The sequence below is a fragment of the Typopeltis vanoorti genome, chromosome 2 (genome assembly GCF_054136105.1).
Source record: "Typopeltis vanoorti isolate ZY-2024b chromosome 2, IOZ_Tvanoo_1.0, whole genome shotgun sequence".
NCBI classification, from domain to species: Eukaryota; Metazoa; Arthropoda; class Arachnida; order Uropygi; family Thelyphonidae; genus Typopeltis; species Typopeltis vanoorti.
In genome coordinates, this window is record NC_143550.1 from 140,775,366 (window position 1) to 140,799,407 (window position 24,042).

Sequence of the window (24,042 nt, forward strand, 5' to 3'; positions counted from 1 at the left end):
TTAAAAGTATTTGGCAAAGTATTCCTGAAATATGGTTACAGCAAAACTACTATCAACAAAATTCTTCACAAGACTCCACTTAAAAATAAGCTAAATTACAATAAAACTGTAGCCATTCCACATATTAAAGAGATTTCAGACAAAATAAACAGAATACTACAGAAATACAACCTTAATGTCACCTGCTAAATTAAAGAACTTATTCAACTCGTCCAAAGATCCACTGGCCCACCCTGGAGTATAACATATTTATTGCACCTCTAATTTGCACTATATAGGTGAAACAGGACACACCATTACTATTAGAAAAAAGGAATATGAACGGCACATTAAATTTAATAAATGTGGTAAATCTGGACTTTCTGATCATGCCCTGAATACTCTACATAGAATCGACTGGAAAGGCACCTGTTGTTTACATCACACCAAAATGCGGTATGAGCATAAATTGAAGGAGGGCTGTGAAATTTTTATCAACCACCCTAATCTTAATAATGGTCTAAAAATCCCAAGCATATGATGGCATATATTCCACCCACATAACCTTTTGGTCTAGGAGTTAATTATAATTAGGATTGTAAGTAATCTAGGATCTTAACTATAATACAGCAACACTCATGTCATCATCATCAAATTCCTGCCATGTACCCTCTAGGGGTGGTGGGTGTACAGGATATGATAGTACTTCATGAAAAATTTACCTCATTACTAACTTCCTAGCTACAATTTTCCTCCAAATCAGTCTGTTATTTGTCAAGACTCCAACATCATTACCAGATCTTATATTTCTATCGTCTAAGGCACTTTGTACCCTAACAATCCACCTATATCTTGGTCTTCTTCTTGGTCGTTTTCCTGCCAACTTGGCAGAGAACATTTGTTTTGCTAATCTTTCCTCGCCCATTCTGTTCAAGTGACCATACCACCTGAGATTAGCTCTGCTAATGCATTCCTGGATGCTGACAATGTCATGTTCTTTCCTAATATCCTCGTTTTTAATATGATATTGCCATTGATGCCATCTGTTCACGCCCCTAATCTTTCTCAGGACTCTCATATCTGCAGTCTCTAGTCTTTGGTCAAGTGTTCTACTTCTGACCCAGCTCTCAGATCCATAAGTTAAAACTGGTTTGAACACTGTCTTGTATACAACTAATTTAGTGTTCTGACTAATTTCTCTCCTATTCCATATGCATTTATTCAATTGACTTCTTATAATACCAGCTTTGTTGATTCTGTTGTCTATTTCCATATTTAATTTACCATCTTCACTAAAAATCGTGCCTAAGTAGCTGAAATGTTTTACTTGTTCCACAGGTTCCTCATTCAAAACACAGTTGACATTTTCAACGATTCTACCTATCTTCATTGTCTTTGTCTTTTTATTGCTGACCTTCATATCATATCTATTACAACAGTTAATCAATTTAGTCAGGGTATCTTGCAAACTTGTAGCTGAATTATTTAGAAGTATAATATCATCCGCACAAAGCAAAGAGCTGACATTAACATCTCCAATTCTGATATCATGTTTAATACCACTTTCCTACATAATGTGATCCATATAGATAATGAATAACACAGGGGATAATGTACATCCTTGTCTGACACCAGATTTAACATTAAACCATCTTTCTGTACTTCCTTCAATTCTAACTGCTGACTTGCAACTCAAATAAAGACTAAGTATTGCTTGATATAATGCCCCACTGACACCCTATAACTGTAGTATATTGAATAGCTTCAGTCTTGGCACCTTGTCTTATGCCTTTTCCAGATCGACAAAACTTAAATACAGATCTTTGTTATATTCCCATGCTTTCTCAACTAATTGTTGTAAAGTGAAGATCTGATCCTGACAGCCTCTATTTGGCCTAAATCCAACTTGTTCTTCACCTAGCTTTTCTTTTTCAACCATTTCTCAAGTATACTGGCATAAATTTTGCTCGGAACACTCAGTAAGGAAATACCTCTGTAATTCTCACATTCAGTTTTATTTTCCTTTTTATATATGGATACTATGAGAGCTCTACTCCAATCATCAGGAATTCATCCCTCTGTCCAGGCCTTCTGAACTATGCAGTGCAGCCACTGTAAGACTTTTATACAACCATATTTGGAATGATTTGAAAGGAGATAAAATGGAAATGATAGAAGACCTGAATGAATTGTTTGAGGTAGCAAAAGAAAATAGTTAGAGCGTTAGAATGATTAGTCTTTTGCCACGGTATGACAGTGAAATGTTTAAAAGGAGGGCCTTAATTGCGAATGACTTTATGCATGGGTTATGTATGACGAGTGGTGTGGAATTTGTGGATGTGTGAAGTGAGTTCGATGGACAAAAGGATCTATATAAGATGGATGGCTTGCATTTGAATGGTTATGCTGTAAGGAGACTTGAGAAAGTGTTGCTGAATGTAGTGGATGTGCAAATTCAGGGAAACTAGATTTATTAAGGGGGGGGGTAGATATACAGTCCTTAGGGAGGCAGTTGAATGTATGAATGAATATAATATGCCCGAGCAAATAAGGACAACAAATCAGAGTGGGATAGTTAATATAAGGCATCAAGGTAGGGTTGGGGCTAATGGGGATCTTAAATTCATGTATACTAGTGCTAGGAGTATTAAGAACAAGAAGGAAGAGTTTTTGGTCATGGTTGGCACTTCCAGACCACAGGTTATCGGTATTAGTGAATCATGGCTGACTGTAGATGATATAGCTAGTGGGATTGAATGTGATGGGTGTAGTGTGTTCAGGAATGACAGGGAGAATAAAATGAGGGGAGGAGTATTGTTGATGATAGCTGATGAGCTACAGCCAAGGAGAACAAGGAGAATAGAAGTTGAATTGGAGGATAGAGAAAAGAGCACATTTGAGTGTGAGATTGTGGCTAGCAGAACTAAATATGCAATTGGGTGCTGCTATAGACCAGGTGATGGAAAAGATGGTGGTGACAGTATGCACAAGCAAATAGATGAAATGAGTGGAAGAAGGGTAATTATTATGGGAGATTTCAACTATGGTCACATTGATTGGAGTGAGGAGAGGAACACACGGGAAGAAGGAATTGGATTTTATGCGGTTATTAAGGGATAACTATCTGCGACAGCATGTAATGGAAAATACTAGGGGTCAGAGAGTGCTTGACCTAGTAATTACATCTGAGGATTTGGCTGTAACAAATATGACCACATTGCCACAAATTGGTGAGAGTGATCATAGGGTCTTGACTTGGTAGGTGGCTAAAGGTGTGGAATTTTCAATTAAGACAGGGTACATGTGGAATTATCGGGCTGGAAAGTATGACAAGGTTAGGAGTTTGATTGGTTCAGTGCCATGGCATGTACAACTGCAAGGACTAGAAGTTGATAGTGCATGGGAGGCAGTTAAGAAGTGTTTGCATGAAGCAATGGCTGACTGTATACCTAGAGTCCGAATAATAAATCAAGTAGGGGTTAAATGGATGAATAACACCATTAAGCTTGAGCTGCAAAAAAAGAAACAACTATGGAGGGAATTTAAGGAGAAAGGTGACCGGCAGGCACATGAACGGTATAAAGTGCAGGCCAGAAGGGTAACGAGTGTGGTAAGAAAAGCAAAAAAGGATTACGAAAGAACATTGGCCATGCAGGCTAAAGAGAATCCTAAACAGTTTTTTAGATATGTAACAAGTAAAAGGTAAAATGTACATGGCAGAATGATTTTAAAGAATGCCGATGGTAGGGAGGTAACTGAATCAGTTGATATAGTTGAGTTAATGAGTGAGCACTTTGCAAGTATATATCATCCAGGTGGTGACATTGCAGAAACGAATAAACCAGTAGATTATACGGGAATTGTGGTGAATGAAGTGGAGGTGAGTAGTCTATTGCATAACCTCAATGTCAATACATCCTTTGAATTGGATGGTATACCAGCTCGTGTCGTACGAGAAGCAGCTAAAGAATTGTCAGTACCCTTGACCGTTTTGTTTAATTTGAGTCTCGGGTCTGGGTTAGTCCCGAGGGGTGGAAAGAGGGGAAAATAGTTCCACTGCATAAAGGTGGTTCCAAGACTGCTGTTGTAAATTACCGACCGATTAGCATATCAGGAATCATTGTCAAGGTCTTAGAGAAATTAATCAAGAAAAGAATACAGGATTGGATAGATGAAAATGGGATATTGTATGGGGGACAACATGGTTTTGTGAAGGGTAGATCATGCCTCAGTAACTTGCTCACGTTTTATAACACAGTGACGGCTGAATTGGATAGGGGTAATGGGTTTACAGTGATACTAATGGACCTTGCCAAGGCCTTTGACAGGATACCACATGGAACCCTAATCAATAAACTGGAGCAGATGGGGATAGATATAGGGTTGGTGAGATGGATAGGAGGGTGGTTGAAGGAGAGATACCAGAGAGTGGTTTATGCAGGAGTGGAGTCTAAAAGACGGCTTGTGACTAGTGGTGTGCTGCAGGGCTCTGTTCTTGGACCACTGCTTTTCAATTTGTTCATCAATGATATAGGAAAGGATTTGAGAGGAAGTGTTCACTTGTTTGCTGATGATGCAAAGTTGGGTAGAGCAATTGTGAGTGCACAGAATGTCAAAATTTTACAGGATGATTTGGATAGTTTGGAGGACTGGGCTAGGAAAAATGGATGTCAATTTAATGTGGCAAAGTGTAAGGTTATGCACTTTGGGGTGAAAAGAATAGCAGCAGTATATCGCATTGGTGGAACCATACTCCAGGAGATTGATGAGGCCAGGGATTTGGGAGTGTTGGTGGATAGGGAATTGAAGTTTAGAGGGCACATTGCAAAAGTGACTAAATCAGCTCATCAAATCACTTGGCTTCTGAAAAACACTTTAACATGCAGAGACAAACAAGTTGTTGTTCCTGTATCGAGCCTTGATAAGACCCCATCTGGACTACTGTCCCCAGTTATGGGCACCAGGGTTTCTTCGTGATTGGGAGGAAGTGGAGAGGATCCAGAGACGAGTGACCAAGATGATAGAAGGTCTGTGGAATGAACCTTATGAGAATAGGTTGAAGATTTGTGGGTTGCAGAGATTGGACGATAGGCGAAGGAGGGGTGATATGATTGAGACATTCAAATTATTGAAGGGTTTCTATAAGATTGATCCAGAAGATATTTTTGAAAATATGACTGGTGGTGGGAGGACTAGGGGCCATGCATGGAAGCTGGGCAAGAGCGTGGTTGATAAGGGTGTTAGAGCTAGGTTTTTACTTGGATAGTGGTGAATGAGTGGAATAAGCTTCCAGAGTCTGTTGTGGGTGCTACGACCGTGAATGAGTTCAAGGTAAGGTATGATAGATATTGTGTCAATGTCGAATAGTTGTTCTTGACATGATGTTAGGGCCTCCCTCGATGAGTCTGTCGACTCATTGGAGTTGCCCGGAACAATAATAACAATATTTCAGTATTTCTGGTCGAATATCATCTACCCCTGCTGCCTTTCCTCATTTCAAGCCTTTGATGGCTTTTTCTGCTTCAAGTATGGATATGTATTCCTGACTGTATGCCTGTTGAGTGTTTTTTACCACTGTTTCATCACTGCTTGTTTCATTTAGCAATTTTTTGAAGTAATTACTCCATACTTCAAGGATATCTTTTTTCTGTCATTTTCATGTCACCTTTATCATATCTAACTCCTTTTACAGCACTCTTTCCTCCATTTCTAAGCTTCTTCAACAACCTCCAGAATATCTTGCCACCTTCTTGATATTTATTTTCTATGTTCTTGCCAAAGTCCTTCCATGACTTTTGTTTAGCTAGTTTTACACAGTATTTAGCTTTCTTGCAGTTGTCTCTGTATTCTCTAAGAGCATAAGCTGACTTATTTGCCAGTAACTTTTGATAAGCTTTCTTCTTTTCCTTCACTGCCTCTTTAACTTCCTATGTTCACCATGAAGTTCTGACCACACCACATGCCTCTCTGGCTGAATCAATCAGAGTTTTCTTCAAAGTTTGCCACTTAATCTCCAAGATTTGGTTCTTGTTCTCAAACTCTCTCATTTTTTCTTCAATAATCTTTGTGTATTTTAGTCTACAGTTCACATCTGAGAGCTGCTCAACTTTTATTCACTTTAAAAATTTCTTACATGTCATTCTTTTCAATATGAAATTCAATTTTATCCTAAGACTAAATAGTGATCACTTCCAATTTCAAATCCTCTGTACACTCTGGTCTCCTGCACCAGGGAGAAAACATCACTATCAACAATAACATAGTCAATGAGACTTTTCTTATTCCTTGCCTCTTCTCTCCATGTGAATTTGTGCACATTTTTATGTTGGAACATGGTGTTAGTAATAACCAGTCCATGTCCTGAGCAGAAATCCAACAGGTACTTGCCATTATTATTAGCTTTGCTGTTTTCTCCAAATTTCTCCAACACTCATGTTAAATTATGAATTAGGCCACAACTTTTGCTGTATTAAAACTATCTATATGAATTTGTTCTCTGATGATGTTATAAATAGAATATAGCTTTTTTTTTTTTTTTTTTTTTCTGTAGAGGTCACACCAATGTAATAATGGTTGATGAAATCATTGTCACTTTGGTGTACTATTTGAAATGTAATATAGCTTGTGCGTGCATGCCGCACGCTCCTGATGATGACCTTAATGTGAAGGTTGAAATGTCAGGAAATTAAAGTAATTATTCCTGACACGGTTGTAGTCTCCATAATTTTACTGAAATGAAAAGGACAGATTATCATTGGGTAGGCATGTCACCAAGGTGTCTAGAAAGGCTAAACTATTGTTAGTTTCTTTATCCATGTTAAACTGTATTCTAGGCTGAAGACTATTGAGGTGAGAGAGGAAAGAGTCTAATTTGTTCGGTCATGAGATCAAATGGAGAACACATCATCCAAATACAGGTAACCCTCATATAACGCGGTACTTATACAACGCGGTTTCAATATAACGGTCTACAGATTGTAGCATCTCTTGTTCAACACGGTCTGCAATGTCTAGTAACCCTTTATTTATTTTTTTTTTTCATATTTTTCACCGCAGGACTTAAAAATCAAATTTTATCTTCGTTAAATTTGTGTCTGCCCCTATCGCGCAAGTAGTTATAAGTATCGAATTTAATTTTATTGCATCACTGAATAAGGTACTGTACAGAGACTTTTGCAGTCTGCCATTCTCAACAAATAGTGCAATTAGAGACAGATGGAATAAAAACAAGGCTAAGTAATAAATCACATGTCCCCTCTCACAGAAACTATGCTGTATAGACTTAAGTAAAACCACATGTTGCACTGAAACACAGTATCTAGCTAAAAACTATTATCCAATTTTTCAATTATGAAATAAGTGTTTTTTTATTGCATTTGAAATTCTCGATGTTATTATGTCAGATCACAAAGGCTAACTTAAAATAAAAGACTACCAAGAATTGAAACATGCCATATAATGAATGTGTGAGTTCGCCTGCCACCTCAAACGCAAACAAGAAGCCATAAAATTCAACCAAGGGTTGAAACGTTTGTGTGAGTTGAGCCAGTCAGTAATGAGAAGTTCCATCGGAACGATAAATGACACCCTGTTGTGAATGTGTTAAAATTAATACTGAATGTTGTTATGACAGTTTCAGATGTTACGGAATTCGATTGAAGAGAATTAGCATTTCAACTCAACACTTGTCAGTTGCTTTTGTCTTTGGGTTGCGCAATCTTTTGTTAATACTGCACCAATCATATGCACCTCTTTATAGCTGCTGTCTTGTGTAAAACAAAATTCAGCTTGTATGTATTGTAACAATTAAAAAAAAAAAAACTTGAATAATTTATAAGAGTATAAAAGGATATCACCTGTAAATCATTGACATGCCAGCAAAATTCTCAGATGTGTCACCTCTGGCACAGGTGCCATAGGTTCGCCATCTAGGGTTTACTGTATAAAGTGTTTATTGTTGAAAATTGTCTTCGTTTTCTGCCAGGAAAGTGCATTTAAAATCATAAGTGTGTTAATCTCAAGCTGAGCACATTATTTTCTGGTGAGTTACATACATATGAGAATATGAGAATTATACAAATGATATCCAAGAGATTTCAATTGGTGACGACCTGCAGCCACTTAAAGAACATCTACGAAATGTTATTTCTGAAGACAGTGATTACGATTAAAATATGCGCTTTATTTTATTGTGTCTAAAACATTTATGCATTATGTGCAATGAAATTTATGTACAATTTGTAATTTTTATAATTTTATACTACGTATTTGTCTCATAGTTTGTTTTCTTAGCTTACATGAATTACCTGAATTAAATAAAAATATTGTTTTTGTTGGACATATCATTGTTGTTTATATAATTAAAAAAAAAAAATTATTTCGGAACCTAACCCTACTTTTTCTATGTGATCTAAGTCTCGTATAATGCAATTTATATAACGCGGCATTTCTGTGGAACCTAACATCCGTGTTATACGAGGGTTACCTCCATCTCTTAATCTGATAGAAAGTTTGAGATCAGCTGAGTCAAGAGCTTGTTTTAAGTATTCTATAAAAAAATTGGCAAGGGTGGTGAGAGGGAAGAACTCATAGAGGGACTGTGCTATTTGCTTATACATTTTGGGCTTCCAAGAGAAATATCCAAAATGGATAGCAGAGGAAATACAGATTAATAATAATAGGAGGAAAAACTTTATAAGTGATAAGGTGTCATTTAAAAGAATGTTGGTGAACAGTGAGATGATATCAAAGCTAACCAAAAATCTTATAAATTATCTACATGTAAAACACAAGGAAAAGTGTTATTTATTAAATATTATTAGTATTACATAACACACCTCCAGGGAGTCCGAAGACTCATCGAGGGAGGACACCTACTCTACATCTCTCTGTTTACACCACTCAATCCACCAGCTATACCAACGCTATCTACTGCTCGCCACCACCACTGGTATTTCCACAGACAATCACAAACATCCATGCCCACGGTGCGATTTGAACCTGCATCCTATTGGCTGGAGAGCGGATACGCTAACCGCTCGGCCAACCAGGCCGGCATATACTGTCAAATATTTCAGTTTGAAATAAACTGTCATCAGTGGCCTGAACAACATTTTTTACAAGGTAGAATGCGAACAATTGATTTATTCAAATTAGTATGAGCCGAGTTATGTTAAATGCTAATAGCATTATGCTATTATGTTTCAGTGCAGCTGTAAAAAATTTTTTCTATGGTGTCATCTGTTTTCTGTGCCATTGTAATAATTTTATTTTTGCATCTATCTGGTCTTATTGTAAAATTTTATTGGTACAGAGCTCAATGTTCAGAATAGCTGACAGCTCTGATTGCAATGAGCAGGTGGCTGTGTTTGTAGCAGTGAGGATGGTATGCATAGCAGTGATCTGTTTCCGTAGTAGAGCAAAATTGGCATGCTTGTAGATACAACGGGACTGATTTTTTTTTAGATTTGAACTTGACTTTAAATTTTACATAGTTTGGTAATATTTAGTAATAAAGTATTGTTAATAAAGTTTTTTGGTAATAAAGTATTGTTATGGTCGAGTTGGATAAAGAGAATGGATACACTATGATTGCTAAGGCATTTAATAGGATACCACACCAAAGGCTGTTGCATAAACTGGAGAATATGGTATTGGAATATAAACTCTTGACTTGGATCAGTGGATGATTGATAGACAGATATCAAAAAGTGGTATATGGTGGATGTGAATCTGCCAGATTTAAGGTGACCAGTGGTGTACCTCAGAGTTTTCAGACCTCGGACCATTGTTATTCAATCTATACATTAATGACATTAGGAAGGGTCTAACAGGAGATGTGCAATTATTTACTGATGATGCAAAGATAGGCAGGGCAATCGGAGATGCTACTGATATCCAGCAATTACAGAATAATTTGAATAGGTGCTTTAAATTTGGGCAAAAGAAAATGGCTCTCAGTATAGTGTTAGTAAGTGTAAAGTTATGCACTTTGGTGTGATGAAATTTTCAGTGGCATATTATATTAGTGGGGTTATGCTACAAGAAACTGATAAAGTTAGGGATCTTGGTGTAATGGTCGATAGGAATTTAAAGTTCAAAGGTCATATAGCAAAAATTTCAAATACAACTCGGAGGATAATTTTGATGTTGAAGCGAACCTTGACATGTAAGGGAGTCATTTTGCCTTTTTACAAAACATTGTTTTGAGCAGTGTATAACCATGTGTTTCACTTATTCCAACAATTTTTGGACAAATAAACTCAGTCAGTAAAACCATTTCTTCTTTCTTATTTTGATGCTCCTAGATTTGCAAATAAACACAGCAATTCACTCTCAAGCCTGTAACTAGTCTTTCCCATGCCACTTGTTGGTTGTGATTTCTCCACACCTAAAATGTGTGGAGAAATCAACCATTCCCAGTTGTCTATACCACTGTTTACCCCATGTATCTCCTCAGACTCAGCTACTTCCCCAGGCATCCCAAGCCTTCCCATTCTGACCACCATACACACATTCATTACTACTTTCCAACATCTACTCTCCTTATACTGTCTCCTTGAACTCTCCCCATTTCCCTGTCTGTCTTGCATTACTTGTTCTCCCATCATTCTCTTACACTACTATTTTCATTTATATCCACTTCTGTCTCACCAGTTCTTTCCCGATCTTTCACTTCATTTGCTCTCTTGCTCACATCACTTATTGCACTCCTTTGTAGCAAGTCTCTCCAACTGACTCATACCAAATCCATTTAAATGCAACATGTCACTTTTGTACAATCCATCAAATTCACCCTCCACATATTTACAAACTCTACTCTGCTCACACAATTCTGGCACTCTACTATTCATGATCCCTGCTCTCCATCTGAACTCATCACAATCGGACTTTAGCAACACACTGACTACCTTTTCAACTACACCGTTATCTTTCATCCTCTTCAACAACCTCCTGATATCCATCCTCACATTTTCCTTATGCCCAGTCAAGGCATTTGTTCCAACAACCACCACTAATCAACTTTGCTTTTTTTTTTTTTTTTTTTTGTCTGCTTCTCATATCCAGCGCATTAATTAATCTGCATGGAAATACATCTTATGGAATCTCTCATTTACCACACCTCTGATAATGGAATCCTCACACATCGCTATTCTCAAGTCATTTGTCACCTCTTTCTCTCTGTTTTCCTTCATCCTATCCTTTTGCATCTCTTTCATTCTTATCAACTAAATGCTCACTGCTTATATTTTTCATCTCACTTCTCATTCTGATCAACTTATTTTTCAAGTTTTGCATCCTGGCAGTTACTCTGTCAGTCTCGCTCTTTTTTGTTTCTTAATTCATACGTCTTTTGCTCTCACAATTACACTTGTGTTCCATCAGTTGGTTTTGCATTTACTGATAACTTGTAGTCAAACAGAATATCACATTTTCAACATATCCATACCTTCTCTTGTCTCCTGTTCAGTCTCTCTCTCTCTCTGCAAACACATTCTTCACATTCTGCCACATGTACATGTTGCACTCATGACAACAAACCACTCTTGAAAAGTTTGAATTCTTGACAAAGTCAGAAAAATCCTCAAAAAGTTTAAAATGTTTTGACTTCAGTGTGAAATACAGTTCTTTAACATACCACTACCCAAAGACATTTGTGGATGTCAAATTTTAAACCTCTGTTATCTGCTTTAAATAATTTTGATATATAATGCTATTAGTGTAGTATAAGTTTTTTTTCCCTCCCCTCTTCTTATTTTTCACAGTTGGTTTATCCTACATGCCAACAGAAGTGAACTGTCACAGTGTTTCAGAACTAAGAAAAACTGAAATATAAATTAATGAGGAATAATTATCCAGGAGAATTTGAGACTTTTATATTACAAAATCGGTTTATGTTGTTATTACAGATGTATATGTTTTGGTGCTGGGGATGATATACATCTTAAGGATGTATATCATCCAGTCTGTTATTCATTATCTATATGGATCACATTATGAAGGAAAGTGGTATTAAACATGATATCAAAATTGGAGATGTTAGTGTCAACTCTTTGTTTTATATGGACGATGTTATACTTCTAAATAAATTCGCTACAAATCTGCAAGATTCCCTGACTAAATTGAATAACTGTTGTAATAGGTATGGTATGAAGGTCAGCAATAAAAAGACAAAGACAATGAAAATAGGCAGAATCATTGAAAATGTCAACTGCATTTTTGAATGGAGAACCTGTGGAACAAGTAAAACATTTCAGCTACTTAGACACAATTTTTAGTATAGATGGTAAATTAAATATGAAAATAGACACAGAATCAACAAAGCTGGTATCATAGGAAGTCAAGTGAATAAATTGATATGGAATAAGAGAGAAATTCATCAAAACACTAAATTAGTTGTATACAAGACAGTATTCAAGCCAATTCTAACTTGTGCATAGTGTCCTGAGAAAGATTAGGGGTGTGAACGGATGGCGTCAAAACCAATATCATATTAAGAACGAGAATATTAGGAAAGAACTTGACATTATCAGCATTCAGGAATGCGTTAGCAGAGCTAATCTCAGCTGGTATGGTCACTTAAAAACAGAATGGGAGAGGAAAGATTAGCAAAACAGCTGCCAATCTACCAGATTGGCAGGAAAAAGATCCACCGGAAGACCAAGATATCGGTATATTGATACAGTAAAAAGTTCTTTAGAAGATAGAAATATAAGATCTGATAATGTTGGATTCTTGACAGGTAACAGACTGATTTGAAGGAAATTTGTAGATAGGAAGTTAGTAATGATGTAATTTTTCATGTAGTACTATCAAATCCTATAGAGGGTATATATATCAGGAATATGATGATATGACCACACCTAGATTACTGTGCATAGATTTGGTCTCTTGTGTTTCAAGTGGATAAAGAAGCTGTGGTAAGGGAGCAAAGAAGAGTTAGAATGATTGTATCCGGATTTAGATTATTAGGACAGATTGCGAGTATGTGGATTAACTCTGGTTAAATAAAGAGGTGATATGATAGAGGTATATAAATGTTTGAATGGATGTTATAGGATATTGTTCAAAATTTTTTTATTATATGGAAGGTGGGGAGAGAACACATGGAAGTTGAGTTTGTTTGCAGTCAAGAAAGGAGTGAGAGCTGGGTTTTCTCGCACAGCAGTGAGTGAATTGAGTAGTTTGCTTTAGTGATATTATGTGCGTATAGTGTGAATGAATTAAGAGAAGGTGTTAAATCTTGAATGAAGGAGAAATTTATTGTACTACATTTCATTTAGATTTAACAAGAATCATAATTCTCGGAGAAATACTTGTAAATTGGTAAATGTGAAATTGATTGTAATATAATGATAAAATCCGTGATTTAAAAATTTGCTTATGTATTATAATATTAAGTGTTTTTGTAAATACAACAGAGGTTGAAAATGGGTCCAAAAATGTTAGTATGCCAAAGTTTAGATCAAAGTTACAGAAGAGATATGCGGATTAAGAACATGTGCGGAGGCAGTCACATACACAAAGTCTAAAAGGCACGTGGGAGTTTCTGGTGGACACGAAAGGAGGAGCAACGGCATGGAATGCAGAAGAATTAGGTGCCAGGGTAAAAACAATGTCATAGTAGGGAGAATAACACAGCAGTAAATATATAGAGCTTGGCAACGCCAACTCGAGGCTTTTGGCTTTTGTCATCTTGTTCCTGTCGTTTCCGGAGAAGGAAGATGTCCATAGGCAGCTATGTGGTCAGACAGAGATTCAGCGTGAGCATAGGTATTGGCGCAGCGGTATAATCAGCATATACCGAGATGATATGCTGAACCACGTGGACCAGCTTCACCTACATCGAAGGAAGTGAATCGTGAATATTCACTAGCCAGTCTTTTCTGAAAGCAGTAAACCGAAGAAAGAAATAATGAGCTGTGAGAATATAACAAATGATAGAAAGAGAAAGCCAGAGTGATCCTAAAGCCCTGGTAATGTAAGAACTTTTAAATCTTTTGTATATACAGGAATGTTAGATTGTAACGAAGATAGGAACTGATAATTTATTGGACCTTCGAAGTGTAATAGGATTTTAGCATCTGATCCACATATAGAATGTTATAACTCTGTGTATGAGGACTTGCAAAGTGTTGTGATTGAATATATAGTTTTGTTATAGTCAGATAGTTCCTGAGACCAAGATTTAGTAAATGATTACCAAAGAATGTTAAGTAATTAGAAGGAATTCATAATGTGTTTAGTATTAGATATTGATTCATGTTGAGAAAGATTATGAATGCCCAGGTTACACCTGCATGATTGAATTAGTTTAGTCAAGTAATTATCAATAATTGTACTGTATTTTTGTAATGAATAAATCCTTTCTTGTCAACCTAATAACTTGCGTGATCTATATTCCCAATGCACCATTTATAAAGTAGAACTTGTGCGATTCAAATTTTGGGGATAGCCACGACTGCAGTAAAATTATGACACGTTTTTGGCGAATAGTAATTATATGAATATTGAATATTGTGCCATTCTGAGTGTTTTCTACCAGACGACGAGCTTCTCTAGTCTAATAATTTTGGATGGCGCAGCGTTAACAAATAAAATTTTCCAAAATAGAAACTGGGTTAATACTAGAATTATAACAAAGGGATTGTTTCTGGCCTGTGGCAGTGTCTTTGTTAACAGTGCGGTGCACTATCATTCAATACGTTTATAGTGGCCAACAGTTAGAGAAATAATGAGAATTGTATGAGTCAGGAATTAATGAGACTTAAGAGAGAATTAAGAGAGACAAATGAATAAGGTAGATAGATAAAGGTATACAACAAATAAAGGAATTTAACAAAGTCGCAACCAAGAGATCTAATAGTACGAGATTGAATATAATAGAGGAGATAATTTAATTTGATCATTCAATAACATCTGAAATAACAATATAGAGTAAAGCATAAAGTACAGAAATTTAACAAAAAAAATGCATAACTTTACAATAGCGCAGCCAACAGGACTTGATTTACTTGTTTAATCAAAGAGTGTGGTGAATCAAAGTGAGTAGGTTTTGAGCTAAGATCAGGCAGTTAAGGTATTAAGAATTTTGGAAGAAAATTTTGTGAGAAAGGGTAAAATTATAGCATAAACTAATATACAGGTATGGTTCAACCATCAAGTTCTGGAATGGACGATGAATTCTTTCAGACCATTAATCCATAGCAAGTCTTCTGGCAATTTTCTGGGGAGGAGACTGACGATATGTTAGCTTTCTTTGGCTATGTCATAGAGTTAAGGAAGGTGTGTAAACGGTTGCTATTGCTGTGGCATTGTAAACTATGCCTATCTATTTATGCTGTATTAATTTCTTATTCTTGGTTCTATCTCTTACTTTACCTTCCGTGACTGTATATTCTTATACCTGAGAACACTAGAAATTTATTTGTTAAGCTGCGCCACCAGGCCTCCTTGTGGTTTAAGAAATAGTAGTACTTCCAGTAGGTCTTTAGTTAATCCAAATCCTCTCTTAATTAAATTACAGTCGTTGCTCTCTATGCGCTCCTTATCTTATCTATCATTTAGTTCCCCCTCCACTCACAGGATCGAGTTTATTTTGAAACAGTGCATTGCATATTAAAGATCAGGCAATACTCATTGAATATAAATAACAAGCATGTTTATTAAATACTAAGACTGAATATACAATACATGCAATAGGGAAGTTGCTTCTTATATCTTTAGCTTAAGCTACACTCTATATGACAAACTTCTACAGCCTACTTCCACAATTATGTAAAAAACCTACAAAATTATTGCAATATAATTTATGACTCCTATTTTAAGCCAACTAATTTAGAACAGAATCACTATGATAATTTTCTGTAATTATGCAGCATATAGCCTTAGAATTCCTTACAATTAACAATTAAACATTATGCCCAATCACTTCTTAGGAATTTGCTATGCTCTGATCCATACACTTAATAATTCCAACCATAAAATTGCATTAATTATTTTTAGGCTATAACCATATCATCACATTAAACTTAGCAGGCCATTAAGGTAGTTTCCTTACATCACATACAAAAATAATATACAACAATTGACTCACATGAATTCTTTTTGCCTTTTGTGCACTTCTTCTCTATTCGTCTCGGAGTCCTTAGTTTCCTTTTCCGTCTTGGGTTTTGAGTTCTTTCCTTAGAGGTTTACGGAGCACTGGCATTTCATTCAGAACGATTGGCGGATCTGGAACACGATTTACCGGCATCTTGGAGCTTCAGGCAAAGGGGATTCAGCGTACAGAGCACATGCAGATTTGTCTGATCAGCAACGCATCAGGTCCTACTCGGCTGCTCCCTCCTTAGTTAATCGCTTCTGGTAACCGTCATTTTTGATCTGGATAATTTTCCCTGGATCGACCTCCACCTCGTTACCTCCTTTCGACTTCTCTCTGTTCTAGCCAAAACTGTCGACCCTGATGGTTGAAGATCCTAGGCTTATATTCAGTCTTCTCCAGAACCTTCGGTTAAGGATTGAAATCCCTGTCCCTTCCCATGCAAACTCTGGATATAGGTTTTGGAACCCCAGATATTTCCTCGTGACTCTTGATCTAAAATTTCCACTGACTTCTTTCTTCCCTTTCATATTTCTTTAATCCATTTTACCAGACTGTGGAACTATGTTTGAATCTTGCCCCCCTTTCTCCACTGACCTTAAGGGTCGTCTAAGATTGAACGTGTAAACAAAAGGGCTCTCTTACACTTTAATCAGAGCACTAACATCAAATAACCTTCCGATGGCAAAGGCATTGCCCTTGGCTTTACCACTTTGCCATTCTTGTTTGTGCACGCGAGCAAGCTAATTCCCTTTGGGCTTTATACATAGGCTTTTAGTATTCTATTTACAATAATAAAGTTTATTTTTAGAAGCTTTCTAGATGTGACCTCTGTAAAAATCGATGCAATAAAAAAATTGGAGAAAATTCACACTGCATTGAATTTTACAGGTGGACTGATTTTCATTTCCTCATCTTACTGCATAGCAAGCTTACAGGGAAGGCAAAGAACTTTCTATATTCCTCTCCTATCTTGAAGGAAACTCTGGAATATTCTCAATTTAAAGAATTGCTAATTTCCCAGTTTTCGAGATTGAGAAGTTTAGGGCCAAATTTGTGGAAATTGCAGAGAAGTATGCAAAAGGATAAAGAAAGCGTAACGGAATTTTACAATCGATTGCTGACCCTTGCCAACAGTCTAAGCGTCTCAAATGAGGATAAGCCTCACCTAGACTGGGCGGTGTTCCATCAGTTCAGGCTAGGAGTTAAACAAGAATTGAGGGAGACAGCCTGCAAGAAAAAGATCACTAATATCGAGGAATGCTACATTGCTGTGAAAGAGAAAGAGCAAATGCTCGGAGACATTCGTCCCACACCTGCTACCAGCTATATCAACATGATAAAGGACGCAAATTATTCCGTGAATGACACTAAGACTGAAAGGGAGCCTCACCTGTGTAAGGAGAAAACTAAGGACCAAGGTAAGAGTGAAGGGTCAGAGTAGGATCAGTTAACATCAGTCGGTTGACTGAAAGTATGACAGACATGAATGAGGTTCTAAAAATAGTAAAGCAAGAAGTCAAGCATCATGGACCGCCTTGATGCTGTTCTGAACCAACTGGCGGCAGTGTCCATGAAAACTTCTGAATTATCTTTCCCTTAGACCGAGAGGACTGCTGAGATGATACGTCTGGAAGTTGAGAGGCTACAACAGCCTATGCTAGACTGTTTGGATGCTATGATGCAGAAATTGGCAACAGTAACAGCGCAAAATACCGAAGAGTCTCCTCTGAAATCGGAGAAAGTCGGTGGACGAAAGGAAGGAAGAGAACCGCCTTGGTGCTTCAATTGCGACAAGGCTGGGCATCTCGCCCGCAATTGTTTTAGCAGTAAGAGACGTTCCAGCAGAGGAAATAATGAGGAGTCAAGGTTTAATCAGTCTTCTCATATGTATTCTAACAGAGCATGGGAGAGAGGACAACAAAAACAAGAGCACTCTTCAAGAATGATAATTAAGGGAGAGATATGTGGAATACATTGCAACGTGTTGTTAGATACAGGTTCCCAGACCTCTATTATATCGGGAGATTACTTTCGAAGGATAGAACCTCATGTGAGAAAAAGAATTTCATATTTTGGAAGGCCAGTTAAATTATCAGGAATATCTACCTCCACAGTTTATGCAACCAAGTCAGTTCACTTGAGAATATACTTACCTGAGTTTAAAATGTGTGTTTGGCATGAGTTATTGGTCCTGCCCAGGATTTCTCTCCCACACATTCAATTGATTTTTGGAAACTATTTTCTTGTGAAGCATAAATTCTCATGTGACTACTCAAGGATTGAGGTACCTCTTTTGGGAAGAAGAAGGATAAATAAGGAGAGTCAAGGATCACTGTATATGAACAGAAATAAGAACTCGCATGAAATAGGAATGCAATGTGGAGATGATGTCGAGTAGATTGACGGAGTTAGAGAAAGTTTAATAGGCAATCAGATTGGTTCAGAAGGTGCCTCCACCTCAAGAGTCAATGATCATTCTGAAGCTCATTGCATATCTAGAGTCAAACTGTTCGATGAACTTAGTGATGCAGAAGGGAGCCTGGAAGAAATTCATCTGAGAACGATTGGCATTAATTTCATTAGCATTACTGAATGGCCTAGAGAATTCTATAGCAAACCAGGGTTCAAGAAGCACACTTCACATAGTGTGCAACACAGCCATAACAACAGAAAATTCAAGTGTATCCAGAAGGTAGTACAAGATGATGTAGGATATGCAATAAGAAAAAATGAAACAAGGGGTTTTGCTCAAACAAGAGACAATTTAAGACCCAGATGAAGTAGTCCAGAAACAGTACAGGAATGACATAAAAAGAAAAAAATGTTTCTGAGAAAATTTTTTTATTTGGAAGGGGAAATTTTTGTTAAATATTGAATGAAGGAGAAATTTATTGTACTACGTTTCATTCAGATTTAACAAGTATCAAAATTCTCGGAGAAATACTTGTATATTGGTAAAGGTGAAAGTGATTGTAAAATAACGATAAAATCCGTGATTTAAAATTTTCCTTATGTATTATAATATTAAGTGTCTTTGTGAATACAACAGACGTTGAAAATGGGTGCAAAAATGTTAGTATGCCAAAGTTTAGATCAAAGTTACAGAAGAGATAAGCGGATTAAGAACATGTCCGGAGGCAGTCATGTACGCAAAGTCTAAAAGGCGCACGGGAGTTTCCTGTGGATACGCAAGGAGGAGTGACAGCATTGAGTGCAGAAGAATTAGGTGCCAGGGTAAAAACAATGACATAGTAGGGAGAATAACACAGCAGTGAATATATAGAGCTTGGCAACGCCAACTCGAGGCTTTTTGGCTTTTACCATCTTGTTCTTGTCGTTCCCAGAGAAGGAAGTTCAAGTGCGGTCGAGAAGGACGATGTCCATAGGCAGCTATGTAGTCAGAAAGATTCAGCACCAGCATAGGCATCGGCACAGCGGTATAATCAGCATATACCGAGATGATATGCAGAACCATGTGGACCGATCCCGGAAGACCAGCTTTGCCTACATCGAAGGAAGTGAATCGTGAATATTCACTAGCCAGTCTTTTCTGAAAGCAGTAAACCGGAGGAAGAAATGACAAGCCATGATCCTAAAGCCCCGGTAATGTAAGAACTTTTAAATCTTTTGTGTATTCAGAAATGTTAGATTGTAACGAAGATAGGAACTGATAAGTTATTGGACCTTCGAAGTGTAATAGAACTTTAGCATCTGATCCACATATAGAATGTTATAACTCTGTGTATGAGGACTTGCAAAGTGTTGTGATTGAATATATGGTTTTGTTATAGTCAGATAGTTCCTGAAACAAACCAAGATTTAGTAAATGATTACCTAAGAATGTTAAGTAATTAGAAGGAATTCATAATGTGTTTAGTATTAGATATTGATTCATGTTAAGAAAGATTATGAATGCCCAGGTTACACCTGCATGATTGAATTAGTTCAGTTAAGTCATTATCAATAATTGTACCGTATTTTTTTAATGAATAAATCCTTTCTTTAATAAATTTAGTTTAATTCTTTATTCAAGTGTGAGCAAACAAAGTTTGCGCCTGAAAATATCTTGAGGACTGGGGTAAGGTAGTTCAACACTGGGCAACTCGTAGCACAGGTGGACTGAGCTGACATCACTCCTATCTCAATATCTCCCATAATGCAAATCACATCTTTTGCAGATATGTATAATGTTATGCATTAAGGGAAGGGCCACTACCCAGACTAGTTTCGACGTCTATTGAGGTCTCTTCAGTGGGAACTAGGCCCAGATGAGGAGATACCAGGCAGAAGCAATGGCAGGTCATCTTTACCTATAGGAGTTCCCAAACGGTGTGCCACCTTTTTATTAAATTACTCTGGATTTAGAGAAAGATGTTGAAAGTTTATTTTTCACTTGGTTAAACTATAATAAAATTAGTTTAATCCTTTATCCAAGTGTGAGCAAACAATGGTTGTGCCTGAAAATATCTTCAGGACTGGGGTAAGGTAGTGCAACTCGTAGCAAAGGTGGACCAAGCTAACATCACTCCTATCTCAGTATCTTCCATAATGCAAAACACATCTCCTTGCGGAGCTTGGTCCACCTTTGCTACGAGTTGCCCGATGTTGTACTACCTTACCCCAGTCCTGAAGATATTTTCAGGTGCAAACTTTGTTTTCTTACACTTGGATAAAGGATTAAACTAAATTTATTATAGACTAAGCTTCTCTAGTCTAATAATTTTGGATGGCGCAGTGTTAATAAATAAATTTTTCGAATATTAGAACAGGGTTATACCAGAATTATAAGAAAGGGATTGTCTCTGGCCTGTGGCAGTGTCTTTGTTAACAGTGTGGTGCACTATCATTCAATATGTTTATAGCAGCCAACAGTTAGAGAAATAATGAGAGTTGCATGAGTCAGGAATTAATGAGACTTAAGAGAGAATTAAGAGAGACAAATGAGTAAGGTAGATAGATAAAGGTATACAACAAATAAAGGAATTTAACAAAGGCACAACCAAGAGATCTAATAGTATGAGATTGAATATAATAGAGGAGATAATTTAATTTGATCATTCAATAACATCTGAAATAACAATATAGAGTAAAGCATAAAGTACAGAAATTTAACAAAAAAAAATGCATAACTTTACAAAGATATGACAGTTTGTTTGGGTGATTTATAGCCTTCCTCAATGAGTTCATGACTCCCTGGAGGTCTGAGATAATAATAATAACATTTCTGTATCCTGGCATCTTTTGAGAAAGGCCAGCCAGTTTAATTCTCTAGACAATCGAAGTTTCAACTTACCATAATGTTTTGCCTTGCATGCTATCAACATCTGTATGGAAGAACAAAAAATACATCAGCAGTTATTACTATGGTTAATTAGGCCTTGCAGGCCATGCTTCACACAGAAAATTTAGAAGAGAATATTTTTGAATCTACAACTGCTCTCAGAAACCAGCCTAATTTAAATAAAAAAGGTTGCATAAAATTTCCCAAAATATGTGAATCACAAATACTTCAAGATCCTAGGCAGGTCACCACAGAAGGCTCCCCATGTAGTTAGGTCTCAAGTCTTTCATCTATGTGTTTTACTTAGTTTTGTGTGTGTTAAGTCTCATATTGTACTCTGTGATGATGTCTCAGTGATTGAGATGAAATATTGGAAGAATTAAATATTTCAATCATTTCTCAGTGCTGTTTCACTCCATTAAGCTTCTAACTTGAATTTCTCCCAACACTTAAGTATTAATACATAGATATTCTTGTAGAAAGACTTATACATTGGTTGCACATGATTACTAATAACTTAAGGAATTCACAACGTATACTGGAATATAAATTAAATTTTATATTTAATTTTATATTTTGATTTATATTCCAGTATACATTGTGAATTCCTTAAGTTATTTAGTAATACACAGATGTTTGACATATCTATGTATTTCAGATTTTCTCTGAAACTTCCAGATGTTTGTAAAATCCTTGCTCCTGTAACTTGAACTGTTATAGACAGACATAATCAACAAACATTAAACACGATGAGTATATGAAATATATCTGTCTATATCACAAGCAAACAGGACTGGCAGGCTGTCTTAATCACAGATTCGTAAATATAGAATAGAATGGAAATACTTGACTAGTAGGTGGAACCTTGCACTGCCTACTCCGCTCAACCTCTAAGCCAATCTTTATTATTCTAGTAAGATTTACTTTAAGTCTATTTATTCTACCTTATAAATTTCAAAAAACAATCCTCCCTTTCCTCATTTCATATACTTGAGTTAACAAAGTGTAAAAATATGACCAATCTGAACCACACATTTATATTGCAAAGAAAAATTACATTTAGTGAGGAGACTACTTAAACAGTTTCCTTTTTTTTTTTTTGCATTTTATGATGTAATAGATAAGAGAGGAAGTATTCAGTGTGAAGAAAAATAATAGAAAATATAAAGGAAATTCCTTAAAGCAGTCTGCTGAAAAGTTCACATAGGAAATCTTATATCCTAGATTGTCATGAAACTAAGAAATTAAAATGTAAAGTTGTCATCAAGATCCAAGACAATTTCAAGATAATTATGTTTCTGTAATCAGATTATGGCTCATTTCCTAAAGACCATCTGTTCGGTGCTCACAAGAAGCCTGAGCCACTCTTACTGTTAATCTGCCTGCATTGTCTCTCACCCGTCACGAGTTTCTTGTTAACACAGAAAAGTTTATTTTGATTTTCTCTTCAGTTTTATGGTTTTGTATTTGACTGTGTTGCATGTTTTAACATTTAATTAAAACAGCTATTTATCTATAGGATGTTGAAAGTAGTCGTACATATGTTGATCGACTTTTCTCTCCTGATCCACAGACATGCCTGGAAGCCATTGTGTAAGTAGTTTATAGTTTGTCATTAAAATCATCTGACTTCTAATATTTTAGATTATTTTTGCTTTTATATAGCACTGTATTTTTCACTTGATTATGAAGATTTACTTATATTTCGTGTTATGATTTAATCAGTAATTTAAATTAATTTTAGTAAATTCTAATTAATGAGGCAAGATTTGATAAATTAAATTTCGTTTACAGTGTTAATCAAAAAAATTAATGGTGGCTGTTATTTAATTAAAAAAGAAAAAAATTGACTGCAATGAAAGCAATCTGAAAGTTAATTTTGCACATTCCATTTGTTTCTGGTTACATTTTATGAATTAAATGTTTGATTTTACTGTATATTTGTTTTATATTAAGATGTTTTTTTTAATCATGCATGAACAACAGTTAACCTCCGTACCGGTCTTAACATGTGTGCACATCAGTAAATACATGGATGCAAAGTGTCTGTTGGAATTGAATTAACATTTGGATATGCTTATACTGATATGAAGCATAAAATTGTTTGATATGTTTCACTCATGGCCATTTGGGCAGTTGATGTAATTGCAAATAGTATGTCGATAGACTTTTTATGCAGTACGTTTTTTGAAGTTATCTCCATATCTTTAATAATCAAGTATTGCATTTATTTCCTGTAATACTTGATTTTCAAAGTTAATCAAGCATCCTGCAATATTGGAATTGCAGGATACTCGAGCTTTGATAATTTATCTTATTTATTTTTTATTATTTTAATTAATTAATTAATTAATTTTATTTTATTTATTTATTTTTTTAAACTTAACCATTATTTTGCTGCCATTGATTATAATTAAAATATTCTTATTTTTATAATTCGATTTAAAGTTATATAGTTTGTTGTTATTTATGATTTAGTTCTCATTAAAACATAAAAAAATATTCAGCACTGGCAATTTCTCTGTATGTGAGCACATTTTTTATGCTTTACAATGTGTCTTTTAGACATTTAAAGAATTCTGTAATAGGAAGCAATCGCCAAAAAGGATCAGTTATTCAAATGGGAGTTGTTCCAAGGTATGCTTTTCCTTTTCATTTCTTGATATGTATTTGTTTT

General features: G+C 36.0%; 1 protein-coding gene across 3 annotated transcripts in view; it reads left to right on the top strand.

The window, feature by feature from the left end:
- The window catches only part of LOC150109475 (armadillo repeat-containing protein 8-like), a 235,349-nt gene that overhangs the window by 17,980 nt on the left and 193,327 nt on the right, over positions 1-24,042 (top strand). For all 3 annotated transcript variants that reach the window (XM_090408488.1, XM_090408504.1, XM_090408496.1), the window contains exons 2-3: positions 22,885-22,958; positions 23,931-24,002. In XM_090408488.1, the coding sequence (XP_090264614.1) occupies positions 22,885-22,958; positions 23,931-24,002 (146 nt within the window). The remainder of the gene's footprint in view (positions 1-22,884; positions 22,959-23,930; positions 24,003-24,042) is intronic.